This window comes from Plasmodium sp. gorilla clade G2 (assembly GCF_900097015.1).
Source record: "Plasmodium sp. gorilla clade G2 genome assembly, chromosome: 12".
In the NCBI taxonomy this organism is placed as follows: domain Eukaryota; phylum Apicomplexa; class Aconoidasida; order Haemosporida; family Plasmodiidae; genus Plasmodium; species Plasmodium adleri (nom. inval.).
The window spans coordinates 1,819,417-1,835,000 of NC_041704.1; the positions used below are offsets into that span (position 1 = coordinate 1,819,417).

At 17.9% G+C, this 15,584-nt stretch overlaps 4 protein-coding genes and 1 non-coding gene across 5 annotated transcripts in view; 3 read left to right on the top strand and 2 right to left on the bottom strand.

The window, feature by feature from the left end:
* Positions 1–1,259: 1,259 nt before the first annotated feature.
* PADL01_1244500 lies at positions 1,260–1,500 on the top strand. The gene has a single exon (XR_003699375.1). It is a non-coding gene; the product is annotated as an ACEA small nucleolar RNA U3 (non-coding RNA).
* A 1,601-nt stretch (positions 1,501–3,101) lies between these two features.
* Positions 3,102–7,267, top strand: PADL01_1244600 (conserved Plasmodium protein, unknown function; the record flags this gene model as incomplete). Its single annotated transcript, XM_028683422.1, has 2 exons — positions 3,102–7,052; positions 7,220–7,267. 2 exons carry the CDS (start codon positions 3,102–3,104, stop codon positions 7,265–7,267), a joined length of 3,999 nt encoding a protein of 1,332 aa, XP_028539602.1.
* Positions 7,268–7,647: 380 nt separating this feature from the next.
* Positions 7,648–10,023, bottom strand: PADL01_1244700 (conserved Plasmodium protein, unknown function; the record flags this gene model as incomplete). Its single annotated transcript, XM_028683423.1, has 1 exon — positions 7,648–10,023. One exon carries the CDS (start codon positions 10,021–10,023, stop codon positions 7,648–7,650), a length of 2,376 nt encoding a protein of 791 aa, XP_028539603.1.
* Positions 10,024–11,859: 1,836 nt separating this feature from the next.
* PADL01_1244800 (ADP-ribosylation factor GTPase-activating protein, putative) lies at positions 11,860–12,858 on the bottom strand (the record flags this gene model as incomplete). Its single annotated transcript, XM_028683424.1, has 1 exon — positions 11,860–12,858. The coding sequence occupies one exon, from the start codon at positions 12,856–12,858 to the stop codon at positions 11,860–11,862; it is 999 nt and encodes a 332-aa protein (XP_028539604.1).
* Positions 12,859–15,206: 2,348 nt separating this feature from the next.
* Positions 15,207–15,584, top strand: part of PADL01_1244900 (conserved Plasmodium protein, unknown function) — a gene marked incomplete at both ends in the record, with an annotated part of 1,004 nt that continues 626 nt past the window's right edge. Inside the window, 2 exons of the mRNA XM_028683426.1 lie at positions 15,207–15,274; positions 15,480–15,584. The exon at positions 15,480–15,584 is cut by the window's right edge and continues 445 nt beyond it. Coding sequence (XP_028539605.1) covers positions 15,207–15,274; positions 15,480–15,584 — 173 coding nt within the window. The remainder of the gene's footprint in view (positions 15,275–15,479) is intronic.

Consider the following 15,584-nt stretch of genomic DNA (forward strand, 5'->3'; position numbering starts at 1 on the left):
CATATTATAATCTATAAAATATAGATAGTAATATATTATATATTAAGGTCATTATTATTATTTTCCACATATTTCATATATCGATAAAAAAAAAAAAAAAAAGGTGGGGCGGAAAAAAAAAAAAAAAATATATATATATATATACTACAATTCCTCAGTAATACTTAAATATATTTATATTTTTTGTTTCCTTTCTTTTTCTGAAAAAAATCAATCCATAACACAAAAATGTTTAATTAAATGTAATATAAAGATAGTTCATTTTATTTACATGAAAAATATATAAATAAATAAATATATATATACATATATTTTATTTTTTTCTTGTTTTTGATGTGTATATTTAATAACTATTTATTGTGGTATGAATATAATGTTAAATTTAAAAAATTATATTGTATTTGTGTATTTAAAGGATAAAAAGAAGTTAATACTTAAATGAATTGGTTTATCATTTCTTTCATATATATATATATATATATATATATTATTGTTAGAGGTTTAAAGACTTGAAAAATAATTATCTATATTTAGAAAAATACTCAATTGTTCAGTCATATATATTATTATATAAAAAATATTATATCATAATTGAATATATATATATATATATATATATATATACTCATAGTGGTTTATATCACAATAATAACAATCAAGGCATGTTTTCAAATAAAATTGTAGGTTGGACTTACATCCTTTTCCTTTTTTCAAAAAATTATAAAAATAATATAATACAAAATATATTTGTCAATCTAATTTTATATTCATATATTTTTCCTTACAGTATTTTTATTTAATCATCTATGATAATTAAAAATAAAACTAAAATATATCATCTACATAAAAAATAAAAAAAAAAAGAAAAAGAAAAGCAGCACTTATTTTGTTCTTAAAATAATGTATTTTAATAAGGGTATGATATATAATAAATATTAATTATTTATACATATATTTAATATATATATATTTATAGCTTATAAGTTAATTTCTATATATTTCTTAAGAATTATATAAAATGTATCAATTAAAAAATTTATGCTAAAAAAAAAAAAAAAGAGAGAGAGAAAAAGGAACATATAATTTTGTTATATATTAATATAAATATTTTATATTAATTTTTGCGTCATTTGAGAAGAATGAGTATAATATATAAAATATATATATATATATAAATATACATATATATATGGAATGTTCGACAGGTACAGTTTTCGCGTTGAAAAAATAACACTATAATAAAAAAAAACTTATATTTTCGTTGACGAATACTTAGTCAAGATCATTGCTATAGTATTTGTGATGTTTTATTGTTATAAACAAACAGATTTTCAAAAGTGATGATGAACAGACGCTGCTCTAAATTGAATTCTTTTCGAATTTTTCAACTTCTTATGAAATTGTAAAACTTCCGAAAAATTACATGATATATTTTGTTGGCAATTTGAATTTTTATTTTTTTTGCTAATAATAAATAAATGAGCTTGCGTCCGCTGAACTTACTAAAAAATTATTAAAAAATAAAAATAAATATAAATGAATAATAAATAAATATATAATATATATGTATAATTTATATATTTGTAATATATACAAATATTAAATTATTATTATAATAAATATATTATAATATTATATAGTATTATTATATAATATTTTATTGTTTTATAATATTTAACTTTTTGATTCTTATTTCTCCTATATATTATATATTATATATATATAATAAATTCCTTAATTTTTAATTTTTATATATGTGCTATATTTTTTTGCAATATATAAAAAGTAAAATTAAAATAATATAATATATATATTATATATAAATAATAAAATATAAATTTTCTCATTATTATTAAATTTATAAAAAAACGAAAGGATATTATTTAATTAAAAAATATATATATATTATATATATTTTAAAGAAATGAAAAAAAGGAATTTTTATTATTTTTAATAAAAATATTATAAATTTAAGAATTTCTTTTTTTTTTTTTTTTCTTTTAACAATCATAATGAATCAAATTTTTTTCATCTTTTTTGTATTTATTATTATAATATAATAAAAAAAAATATATTTATAATATGTAAAAAATAAGAGAATGTTAGGAAAATTATATTAATTTCTAATACATTTCTGACATAAAGAATAATATTATATATATGTAAAGCAATATTTAATATTTTCTTTTTTTTTTTTGGTATAATTAAAAAAGTAAAAGTATAAATTTCATAGAATTAAAAGAAAAAATAAAAAAAAAGGTTTTGCTAAAACAATTATATATATATTATATATATATATATATATATATATATATAATTTAAAAAAATATAATAAGCTTTTTTTATTATAAGAACAAATGGAATAAATATATTATTAATATGTGTGTATTTTTACAATATATATATATATAATATATTTTATTTTTTTTTTTCTTGGGTTCTCTTTAAATTTCTTGTCGCATTATTTTATTATCCCTTATGTAAAATATAAATATATTGATATTATTGCTAAGGCTCATTTTAATTTCCATGTCATTATATATATATATATATATATATATATATATATATATATATATATCATTTGTTTTCCTTTTCTTTTCTTTTATTATTTTATTATTTTTTTTTTTGTAAGCACATATGGTTTTTTAATAATAATATAATAATAGTCATATAATTAACATAATATATTAATATTGTACGTAATAATAATATATTTATTAAAAATATAAGAATTTATCATCTTTATATATAGCTATCGATTAATAAGCAGCAAATAAAAAAAAAACAAAATAAATAAATAAATAAAATAAAAATATAATGTGATAGTTTAAATATAATTAATTGATTAAATTTAAAAAGAATATATTATTTGACATCTAATGTAAATTTAATTTTTTTGTTGTTCCGAATAAGAATGTGAATGTTATTGTTCTTATATTATGATATATATAAAATAAAGCAAATAATATAAAATAAAATAAAACCAAAAACTGACGATTATTTTATTTTATTTTATATTATTATTATTTTTTTTTTGTTGTTGTTCATCAAAATAATATATATATAATTGTATACCATATATATGTATATATATATATATGAAGATTATAATTCTTCAGCTGTTTGTAAAGATATCATTATTTTTATTTTTTTTTGTTCATAAAAATTTTATATATACTTATAAGATCCATGGAGGTTTCTTAAAATATGACAATTATAATAAAAGGGGAATATTATTGAGAAGCTCTTTTGAGGAGGAGGAGAAAAATGTGTATGGTTCAGATATTATGTTAAGAAAATCTGATACTGTGGAAAAAAATAAGAGAAAGATAAGATATTCATTTAGTCCTATAAAAACAAATACTATAATGAATATAAAAAAGAAGATTGCATTAAATGAAAGAAATAATAATTCTGTAAAAAATAAAAAATATAATTTTACGAGGTCTGCTATTGGGGGTGGGAAAAAGAAAATAAGAGAAAACCAAAAAAATGATATACATAAATCATTAATAGATGATATAAATAAAGAAAGACTTAAAGAAAAAATATATTCTATAAAAAATATGGATAATGATAACAATGATATGAAGATAAGAGATGATGATAATATGAATATTTTACCTTTACCTGTTGAAAAAAATGGAGAAGGATATAATTGCCTTATATTATGTAAAGGTTTGCCTTTCCATGTTGATAATTCACAAATAATTGAATTTTTTAAACCTTATAAAATTATGGAGAAATATATAATATTTATGAGAGATAAGAAAGGACATTTTTTTGGTGATATATTAGTTAGATTTATAAATAAGGAACAAAAATATTTAGCATTAAAAAATAAAAATTTTAAATTCTTATTACATAGATATATACAATTATATCATGTAAATGAAGAACATTATGAAGAATATTATAATATAGGTTATAAAAATCCTCCAGCATATAAAAATTATATACCTATTAAAAATATCATCCTTCCAAATACTATTGATGATACTACAAATTATGCATTTAATGATACTGATCTTACTTATAATTATAATGAAAATAATCATAATTATCATTTTGGAGATGATAATATACATTCATTTAATTATAATCAAGATGATGATGAAGAAACCAAAGAACTTCGTGATAAGGTAAATGTAAATGGTATAATGTTAAAAAATTTATATACAGGTAGAAAATTAAAAGGAAGAATTACATCAGTTCATTCTTATGGGGCATTTCTTGACTGTGATGTGTATATAAAAAATGAAGATAATCGATATAAGAAAATTTTAGCTTTGCTTCATAAAAATAAATTGACCTTAAATGTCGGATTATCAACAGATACGTCAAGTGAGAAAGAAAACAAGGAACTTATATTACAAAAAAATATGAACATAATAGTATATGTGGATAAAATTATAAAACGGGAACTTCCTTCATCAACATACAAAATAAAGAATGAAATGATAAATCATAAATTAAATAAAAATGAATATAATAATAAACATAATAATGATATCAATACTACTAATTGTAGTACAGAAAAAGACAACAATTTTATTTTCTTTAATTTAACTTTAGATTCTTCAATAACAGAAGAAAAAATTAACTGGCTACAAAATTTGAAGTTAAAGAAAGATTCAATAAATCAAAAAATTCTTTTAAACAATGAAAAAGTGAATCAGACAAATAAAAAAGACATGAACAAAAATAAGAATAATTATGATAACAAAATGGATAATAATGATAGTAATAATTTTATAGTGCAATGTGAAAGCAGCAATGATAATATATTAGATCCATCCTATAAAAATGAAAATCAAATTGGCAATAATCAAATGAATTATATAGATAATAACAATAATCAAAATTATAATGAAGAGGATAACAAAAAAAACAAAAACAAAAACAAAAACAAATTTAAAAGTATTATAACAGATAAACCTAATAATGATTTTAATGATAATACCATTATCAATAATAATAATATTATAAGAAAAAATCGAGTAAGCAAAGTTTTCTTGATGAATAATAAAATGTGCAATAATCATTGTATAAAAAAAAAAAAAAATTATTTTTATAATAATACATATAAGGAAAAATTCTCATACGGAAAAAATTTTAATATGATATTTGAAAATGAAAATGTCGAAAGAGCAAATATAAATAAAAAGGAAGATGAAAATATTGAAGAGATGAAGAAAATAAAAAAAGAGAAAAAAAAAAAAAAAAAAAAGGAAAAAAAATTGGAACAAAGTAAATTAAATGATAATAGTATGGAAAGTGTTGAAGCGTTTGACACGTTTGACGATTTTAGTGAGTTTGATGACTTATTTGATAATAATATAAATGATGAAGATGATAATAATATAGCAAACAATGAAACTATTATAGATACAGTGGGTCATATAAATGAAAATATAAATAATAATAATATTAATAATAATAATAATAATAATAATAATAATAATAATGATGATGATAATTATTATAAAGACGAAATGAATTGCATACTGAAAAATATATATAGTCACAAAGAAACTAATGATAATAAAAAAAAGAGCTCTTCTGATACAAAGGAAATAAAATCAATGAAAAATTCAGATAGTAATAAAATGAAGAAATACATACAAACAAGACATAATAATGATGATCATAATGATGATAAGAGTGAACATTATGATGATAGTGATGATAAGAGTGAACCTTATGATAATGAAAAAAATAGTCCTTCCGAATTTGAAAAGTGTAAATCTTTTGAACGTTTAAGTGACAGAGAAAAATGGAAAAGTGATATTAGAAGAGAAGAATCATTATATTATACAAAATTATTTAAATGTAATGAAGATATTAATGATTATTATTCTACTGATAATAAGAAAGAAAGAGCAGATGATAATTCATCAGATGAAGATAATTCAGAAATGGATGAAATGGTAAATGATAATATGATGTTTAATGCGAAATTAAATGAAAGTAATAATGAATTAAATTATAAATTGAATGATAATGAGAATAATTTTAATAATAATAATTCTTGTGATTTCTCATCTTTCTCAGATATGTCTATAGACGAATTAAAAGAAGAAATATATAAAAGAAAATATTTATTACCTATAGATGTAACACATGATAATTTAAAAAGTAGATTAATACAAATATGTATATGTGAAAAGAATAAATTGAAATTTGATAATTTCCCTGTTATTAGATATTATCTATATGATGTACATTTTACAATAGAAGAAATAAAAATGATTATATTAACTAATAAAAAATTTTTAAATAAAACAAATATAAATAAATCTTTTTTAGATTCTTTAAATATAAATGAACTCAAATATTTATTACATAAATCAATGGAAAATTTCCGTTTATGGGAACCAGAGGATAATATCAAAAGAAAAATTTTAAATATGAATAAAGATTTATTATTAAAACAAAATTTAAACAATACAGATAATATTGACGAAAGAAACTTACTTATATTATGGAATGATTTTAAAGATTTTATGTTAAATTTTATATATACCATTGATGAAACCTCTGATCCTTTAGAAGATATAAGAAATATAAATATGGATACTATTCAAAGCACTCGTCTCAAAAATGATAATACTTATAATAATAATGATAATAGTTGTAATAGTAACTTATATCATAATAATTTTATATATAGAATGAAAAAATTAGAAAAAGAAAACTTTTTTCTCAAACATAATCAACCTTTAAACAATCAAATACAAAATCAATTAAACACAAAAAATCATGAAAATAAAGATGCATTTGAAAACGCATGGTTAAAGTTAAATGAAATCAATAAAGAAAATGAACAGGATTTACCACATAAGATTGATGTAAAAAAAGCTATGGCCATTCTAAACGATAGGTCCTTATTAAAAAAAATGAAAAAATCTATTGACGATGTATCAGATGAACATGGAAATAAAAATTATATAAATAAAGTTATTCGTTCTATTTTAAAACATAAAAATTATTTTAATGAAGAACTAAATGAGGAAAAATTGAAAAATATGTCTTATGATCAATTATTGGTAAGAAACAATAAAAAAAAAAAAAAAAAAAAAAAAAAAAATTAATTAAAAATAAAAAATTAAATATTAAAAGGAAAGAATTATAAAATTACAAAATTAAAAATACAATACATATTTTATATACATGTGCTTATATTTATTTTCTTTTTTTTATTTCGTCCTTTTAGATCTTGCTAGATAAACTACCCCTCGAAATTATAGAAGAGTTACTGTAAAAAAATATATTTTGTCATAATATTTACTTTTATAATATATAATCTTATAAATTTGTTACACCCGTTAAGGATATTTAAAAAAAAAATTAAGGTCAATAAAAAAAAAATTTAATATATGAATGTAGATAAACTTGAAAATGTGAATTTTTTTTTTAGGTAATATACACATATTATATACTATAAAAAATAATTTTTTTTTTTTGAATTATAATAGATTAAAACAAATGCCTTGTTTTTTTCATGTAAAAATTATATGTATAAATGTATATATATATATATATATATATATTTATTTATTTATTTATTTTTTTAATTGCAACTTGCATATACAAAAAAAATAAAATTATATTTTTATATGTGCATGTTCCATGTTACATCCTTTAAAATGTAATTGTTTTTGCATACACGTTTCTCATATATTTTGTAAAATAACTTATCATAACTTCATATTCATCCTCCTTACCCTTTTTTATATCATTAAACATTCTTTGATAACGTAAAATTGCTTCTAGAGATCTGAACATATGTCCTAGATTTGTATTTCTATTATGAGAAAAAGATGAAAGTTTTTTGTACATCTGAATAACTATTTGATTTGTTATATGGGTATTTTCATTTTTGAATGCTTGTGACCATTTGAGAATTACACTTAGTAATTCATTAAATACTTTAGCTATCTCTAAATTTAATGTATAAAGACTTAATTTTAAATAGCTATGGTCATAATATATTTTCATTGCTGGTTTGATAAAAGGAACAAATGATATTAATGCTGATAAATAATATTTTAACAAATATGTTTCATTTTTAGTGTTAACAAATCTAATATAGTGATTGACCAAAATAGAGTTTATATTTTTAAAATAATTATTTGAAAGTAATAATATAATATCTGTTACTGTTAAATGATGATTTTTTATATTATTTTTAATTAATGATTTATATGAACTACTTGTTTTAGGATCTGTTAAAATATATTCTATTGTGTTTAATATATATATATTAGGCAATCTATTTATCATATCACTTATATTTTTATCATTTTCTATATAAAGCATAGGTTTTATATCTAGGCACATGTTGCTTTTTTTATTATTTGTATTATTACATGTAAAATGAATATAAGACATAGCATATTCATATTTATTTAAATATTTCTTATTATTTAATGCTATATATTTTAATATAACTGGTTTTGTTAATTTATTTTTATTTTTAATAATACAATCTTGTGTAGCAACTTGTAAATCTTTTGTTACTGATACAATATTGTTCATATTTTTCTTTTGTGTATTCTTTTGAAATATTTTCTTTATACTATTACTAGATGAACTTTTAAGTATTTTGTTAAAAAAAAAATTATTTTGATATTCATTGAACATATACACACTTTTGGGGTAGTTTTTATTTTCATATTTATTATACATATTATCATTGAATATTTTTTTAGAAGCATCTTTGTATCTATTTAATTCATTTGTACTAGCACTATCATTTTTTTTATTTTTTGAAAAAAGGTTAGAACCTGATGTCTTTTTGCTCTTATTTGTTTTTATATTTTTATTTATATTTTTACTTATATTTTTATTCCCTTCTGTCGTGTAACTAGGAGTAGCATTCATATTATCTAATGGTGTATTATTATTTATTGCACTTTCATCTAAAGAATTATTTACAGTATAAATATCACGTGGTGCTAAATTTGATTTTCTTCTTAATTTATTCATTTCTTCCATATTATTACCATACGTCTGGGTAGATAATTGTGGATTATTTGCATGCCCATAAGCATCTAAAGGATTAGAATATTCTGATGGAACATAAATGTTTGGATTATTATTAAAAGGTGTAATAATTTCATCTTCTCTATTATAATTATTTGGTAAATTATTAAAAGCAGAATTTGAATAATTATTAAATACTTTATTTCCATATAGTGATGATGAATTTGGTATTATCTTATTATCTCTGTGCATATTTGAAAGGGTTGAATAGGCATTATTTGAAACATTATAAGACACATCATTTTCATTATACGTGATATTTCTATTATTACCAATATTATTATTATTATTACTACTACTACTATTATTATTATTACCACCATTTTCAGTATAATTATTACTGTCAACATATTCAAATTCATCATATAAAACAGATGAACCATCATTTTGATTATTATGTGGAAAAGAACTAAAAGCATCGTTTTCATTATAATTAATTTGTTCGTCTTCTTCAAAATCGTTTGAAGTAACACCTAAATTGTTATAAAAATCGTCCAATGATTTTCCTAGATATAAATTATTTTCAGGTTTATTTTGTATAATCTCTTGGTCACTTCCATAATACTTTGTAGATATACGTGCATTATTTGGAAGAGAACTTCTTCGATTGTTTTCGTTTCCTTTATCTCTCATATATTGCTCATCATGAGTATTCCTTCTATTTATCATATTATCACTAGAAAATGCATTTGGATTTCTACTTACATATGATCTCCCAGCAATGTTCTCATATTTCTGATTTTGTCTTATATTATATAAATTATTAGGATCATAATTTATATTTCTTTCTAGCTGATTACTGGTATTAATTATATTATCATTAGAATTAACTGATTCATTGGAATTTTCAAATCGTTTTATCAAATCTCTCACATTCGGTGCATGTGATGGTTGTCCTACAACATAATCAACATACCATATAAAAACAAAAAAAAATATGGGAAGAATTATGAAGAAGTCGCACTTTCCCATTATATAAAAATAATAATAAAGTAAAATTAAATAAATAAATAAATATATCTATATATTATTATTTATTAATGTTTTTTTTCTTATTTGTATTGTTATAGGATAATATTATATCATGATATAACAATTTATAATATAGAAGAATATTTTTTTTCCTTTATAAGAATAAATAACATATTTTCTTGTATATAATAAATAATATTTTTATTTATTATTTTTTCATTTATGAGTTATTAAAAACTTTGTCATATCGTTTTGATATTATAATAATTCTTTTTATTTTTAATTTTAATTATTATTATTTTTTTTTTTTTTTCTCTTATCCGTTTTCTATAATGATCCACATTTTAAAATTAACCTTATAATAAAATCAGAGAGTTGACTAAAATAGCTTTTTTTTATGAAATTAGCTATTTTGTAAAATTAGCCATATAATAGAATTAGCCATTTTACAATTTTTTTTTTTTTTTTTTTTTTTTTTTTTTTTTTTATACATATATATGTTGTAAATAGCTACCTGTTCATACAATTTAAATATGAAAAGATTTATATGTTTCTTGTAAGTATAAAAAATAGATATTCTTCATATAATTTACTTAGTAGTAATTTTTTTTCACAATTATAATGATAATAAATATGAATATATATATATATATATATATATATATACATATGTAAGTAGAAATAATTTTTAGTTAATAAGAATAAAAAAGACAAGAAAGAAAAAATGGAAATAATATATATATATATATATATATATAATATTTATTTAATTATATAAATTCATTGATTATAGCTATTATGTAATATAGTTTATATTCATTTATTTTTTGTATTTATTTATATGCAAAGGAAAATGTTGTCTATATAAAAGTATTTAGACATTTGAACGTATCATTTTTAAAAGCTCTATAAAAACGCTTACAACGTTTTTATTATACAGAATTAAAGTTAATTACAAAAAAAAAAAAAAAAAAAAAATGACATTTATACATAATATATATAGTATAACCATTTATGTATTATTATAAGGTAAAAACAAAAACAAAGAATTATATAAATATTCTACAATCATGTAGTAAAATATATTATATATATATATATATATATATATATATATATATATATATATATATATTTTTTTAAAAAAATCTTTTGAATATATTAATTTTATAATATATATTATATGAAATTCGATGTAAAACAACGTGAAATGACATATTTAATTATACAATATAATAGGCACATATATATATTTATTTATTTATTAAAAAAATAAAAATAAGTAAATAATGTAAAATAAAACAATTAAGGAAAAAAACAAAAAGAAACATCATGAAATGGTATTTATCTCCTCATAATTTTTATAACATATATAAAATATAAATATATATATTTAGCTTCATCCACTAAACATTATTAAAATTATAAGAGAAATGATATTTTCTCAATTTTTTTTTACATTTACAATATAAATATTCTATATCATTTGTACATAATAAAATTATTATTCATTATTTTCAAATATTTTAATATTTTTTTATATTTTTTTTCTGTTTTGAGGATAATTGATAATACACATAAAAAAAAAAAGAAAATAAAAATAAAATAAATAAATATAAATATATATATATATATATATATATATATATATATAACATAAAATGTATAATAATATCTTATTCTTTTATTACAAAAAAAAATATGCATATATATATTTATATATGTATAAATATTAAGTGATAAAATATTTAATAATGTATAATTTCAATGATATTTTGTTTAATATATTAAAAACTGACTATAATAAGACAAGTTTGATTTTATCTATTTCTTTTTTCAATTAAACGTCGAATTATTTTCATTTATTCCGTAATTTAAATATTCATTATTTGCATTTGAACTATTATAATTAAAATTAACATTATTATTATTTTGTGCTTGTTCATTATTATTGTTAGTAGTGTTACCATTACTATTAGCATTAGTATTATTATTATTCATGCCTTCATTATTTCCATTATTCATATTAGGATCATTATTTGAAAAAAAGAAATTACTATTTGTCCTTGAAACAGTTGAAGAAATGGTAGAAATCCATCCACTAGCATTTTGTGTAACATCTTTTATTTTACTTTGTCCTTTAGCCCACCATGGATTATCACTGACATTTTCTGCAATTTGTTTAGTTTTTTCAGTAAACCAACTTCCACTATTAATTATTGTACCTTTAGTTGATTCTATTAAATCATTAGTATTTAAATTATTTATTGTATTAGTTGTCATACTTGATGCTTTATTTATTAAATTGGAAAATGTGGCACTTACATTTTCTATAATTTCTGATGTATTTAAAGATGAAATAAAATCTGGTTCTTCATTAGAATATTGATTTTTATTACTTTCATTAACATTTTCATTTCTTCCATAATTAATTAAACTCTTTCCTTCATCTAAAGGTAAAGGAGCAGGTGGATCCACATTATGAACAATAGATCTTAATATTTTTCTATAATGATCAGCTGCCTTAGTTCTATATTTTCTTTCTGGAATAAAATCACTTATTCCATAATTCTCTAAATATGTTTGACATTTTTTATTACCTCCTTTATCTATATATTTTAATTGTTCATCAGTAAATATATCCATTTTTATACTTCTTACTATACTTATATGTACACCCAAGCTTCTATGAACGCCTGAACAATTAATACATAAAAATATACCATGATTTACAGACACCCAATCGGGGTTAGATATTCCACAATCAAAACATTTGTTATTACTTTCATCTTCTTTCTTTAATCTATTAATAAGTTCTACAGCGGCTGCATTCATTTTTCTCTTTTGTTTAAATTAAAATAAGTCACGTAGGTGTAATTATCAACGTAATACAAAAAAAAAAAAAAATAATAAAAATCAAAAATAAAATAAAATAATAAAGGAAAAAATAAAAGTAAAAAGATCAACTGAAAATTTTATAAAATATATAATATTTGTACAAATTGATGGCAGCAGTTTTTTTCTTATTATAACGAGAATTATTCAAATAATATTAAATCTTATAAAGTCCATCTACAATGTTATACATGTATATAATATATATACAAGAAAAAAAAAAAAAAAATTGAAAAAAAAAAAAGGGAAAAATATAGTGTAATTATATAAATATATAAACGAAAAATGATAAGAAGAGAAATGAAAAAAAATAACACAAAGGAAAAAGTTAAAAAAAAAAAAAAAAAATATATATTATATATATATTTTGTTTATGGAAAAATTACTAAATGCACTATATTTATCATACACGAGAATGAAAAATATATATATCCAATGAAAATTTTGTTATAATTTAAAAACAAGAAAAAAAAAAAATTGAATTTATTAAATAATAAAGCATTTTTTTTTTTTTTTTTTTTTTTTTTTTAACCCAAAAAAAAATTACGTACTTATTAATTATATATATATATATATATAATATATATATTATATGAGAAAAATATATAAATTTTGTTTTTAATGAACAAATTTTTATACAGATAAAAAAAATAAATAAGAATATATAAAGAGAAAATTAATAAGAAATTAATACATGTATATTATATATATAAATAAAATATATATTATATTTTTTTATCAATATTATTATATAAATTTTAGTAAGTTTATTATATTAATATATTATTTTTTTTTAAGTATGATAAAAAAAAAAAAAAAAAAAAAAAAAAAAGCGCAAGAATATATATATATATATATATTAATTTAATATGTATATTTTTTTCTTATATATGATAATTTTATTTTGCTAAAACCAAAAATGTGAATGGGCATTTTGTCATATTCGTATTTCATTCTTTATTTTTTAATCTTTAAATTTATAATTTTTTTTTTTTCTTGTTTTTCATTTTTTATGTTTTGTATGTATTTTATTTAGTTTTTGTTTTCTCTATATACGTGCTTTTAATTAAAGGATAAGAAAATTGTTCTTTTTTTTTTTTTCTTTTACGAGAAATAATATTTAAAAGAGAGAATTATTTAATATTTGGAAACATTTAAAAAACATAGAATAGAAAAAAAAAATTACTTATATATATATATATTTATTTTATATAATCATTACGAACAAAAAACATTATTTTGGTTATTTACAAAATAAATGGAACATGCAAAAATTGATTAAATTTTGTCTTTAAGCTTTTTTATGTTTTGTTTGTTTTTTTTCTTTTTTTTATAAAATGCATTTGCAATATATATAATTATGGAGAAAAATATAATATGTACCTATATATATGTGTAAAAAAAAAATAATAAAATGTATGGATACACATATAAATGGATTAATATCATGTATATATATTATAATATTAATCGATAAATATATATGTATAATTTATAACAACAACAATTGCATATTATTCACATGAGTCCATCCATCCATATATATATATATATATATATATATATATATATATATATGTCATAATTAATAATTTGATGTCATACAAAAGAAAATTAAATAAAATAATTTCATTTTAACACAGATAATAATTTATACATGCTAAAATATATATATTAAATATATATCTTTAATAAACTATTTTATGCTTGAATATATAAATATATATATATATATATATATATATATAACACAAATATGCTGAAGTGTTACAAATATGAATTCTTTTTAGTTTATAACTTTTTATTCTTTTCTCGATCTATATGTGTATATATGAATTAGCAAAAATAAAAAATAAAACCTAAATAAAATAAAATATATACCAATACAAGAATATCCAGTTGTTATAAATTTCCTGAATATATATAGATATATTTATTTTTATGTATTAATTTTTTTTTTCTCCAAAAAATTTTTGAATAAATTTATTATATTAAATTATAAAAAAAAATGTAGCTTTTTTAATGTTTTAAAATTATATATATATATATATATATATATATATATATATATATATATGTTATATGTATTTGTAATCCCTTTTATTTGATTTTTTTTTTTTCTTTTATTCTTTTTTATAATTTTCTCCATAAATTTTTTTATGTGTGTAAACATACACATTAAAAATTTGAGGAGAAATAAAAAACTATTATGTGCATGCACAAGTCAGGTAAATTTTAATTTTTTTTTTTTTTTTTTTTTTTTTTTTTTTTTGTTAATTGTTATATAAATGCCAAAGCAAAGAGGCTTTCGTCCTCAAGGACTTATTGCCCCGATTCAGAGAATTAAATATACTGGGTAAGATATATATATTTTACAACATGATAAATAAACAAATATATATATATATATATATATCTTCATTTGTATGTCATATTTTTATGTGGAATATAATTTATTTAAATATTTATTTATTTATTTATTTATTTATTTAATTAATTATTTATTTATTTATTTATTTATTTATTTATTTATTTATATTTTTATTATTATTTCCAAACAGCCCAACGATACTAGACAAAATAAACCGAGAAAGTAGACCCACATGGGACGATTTAAAAGACAGAATTAAAAATCAGGAAGGATGTAAAATGCTTGAAGAATATGA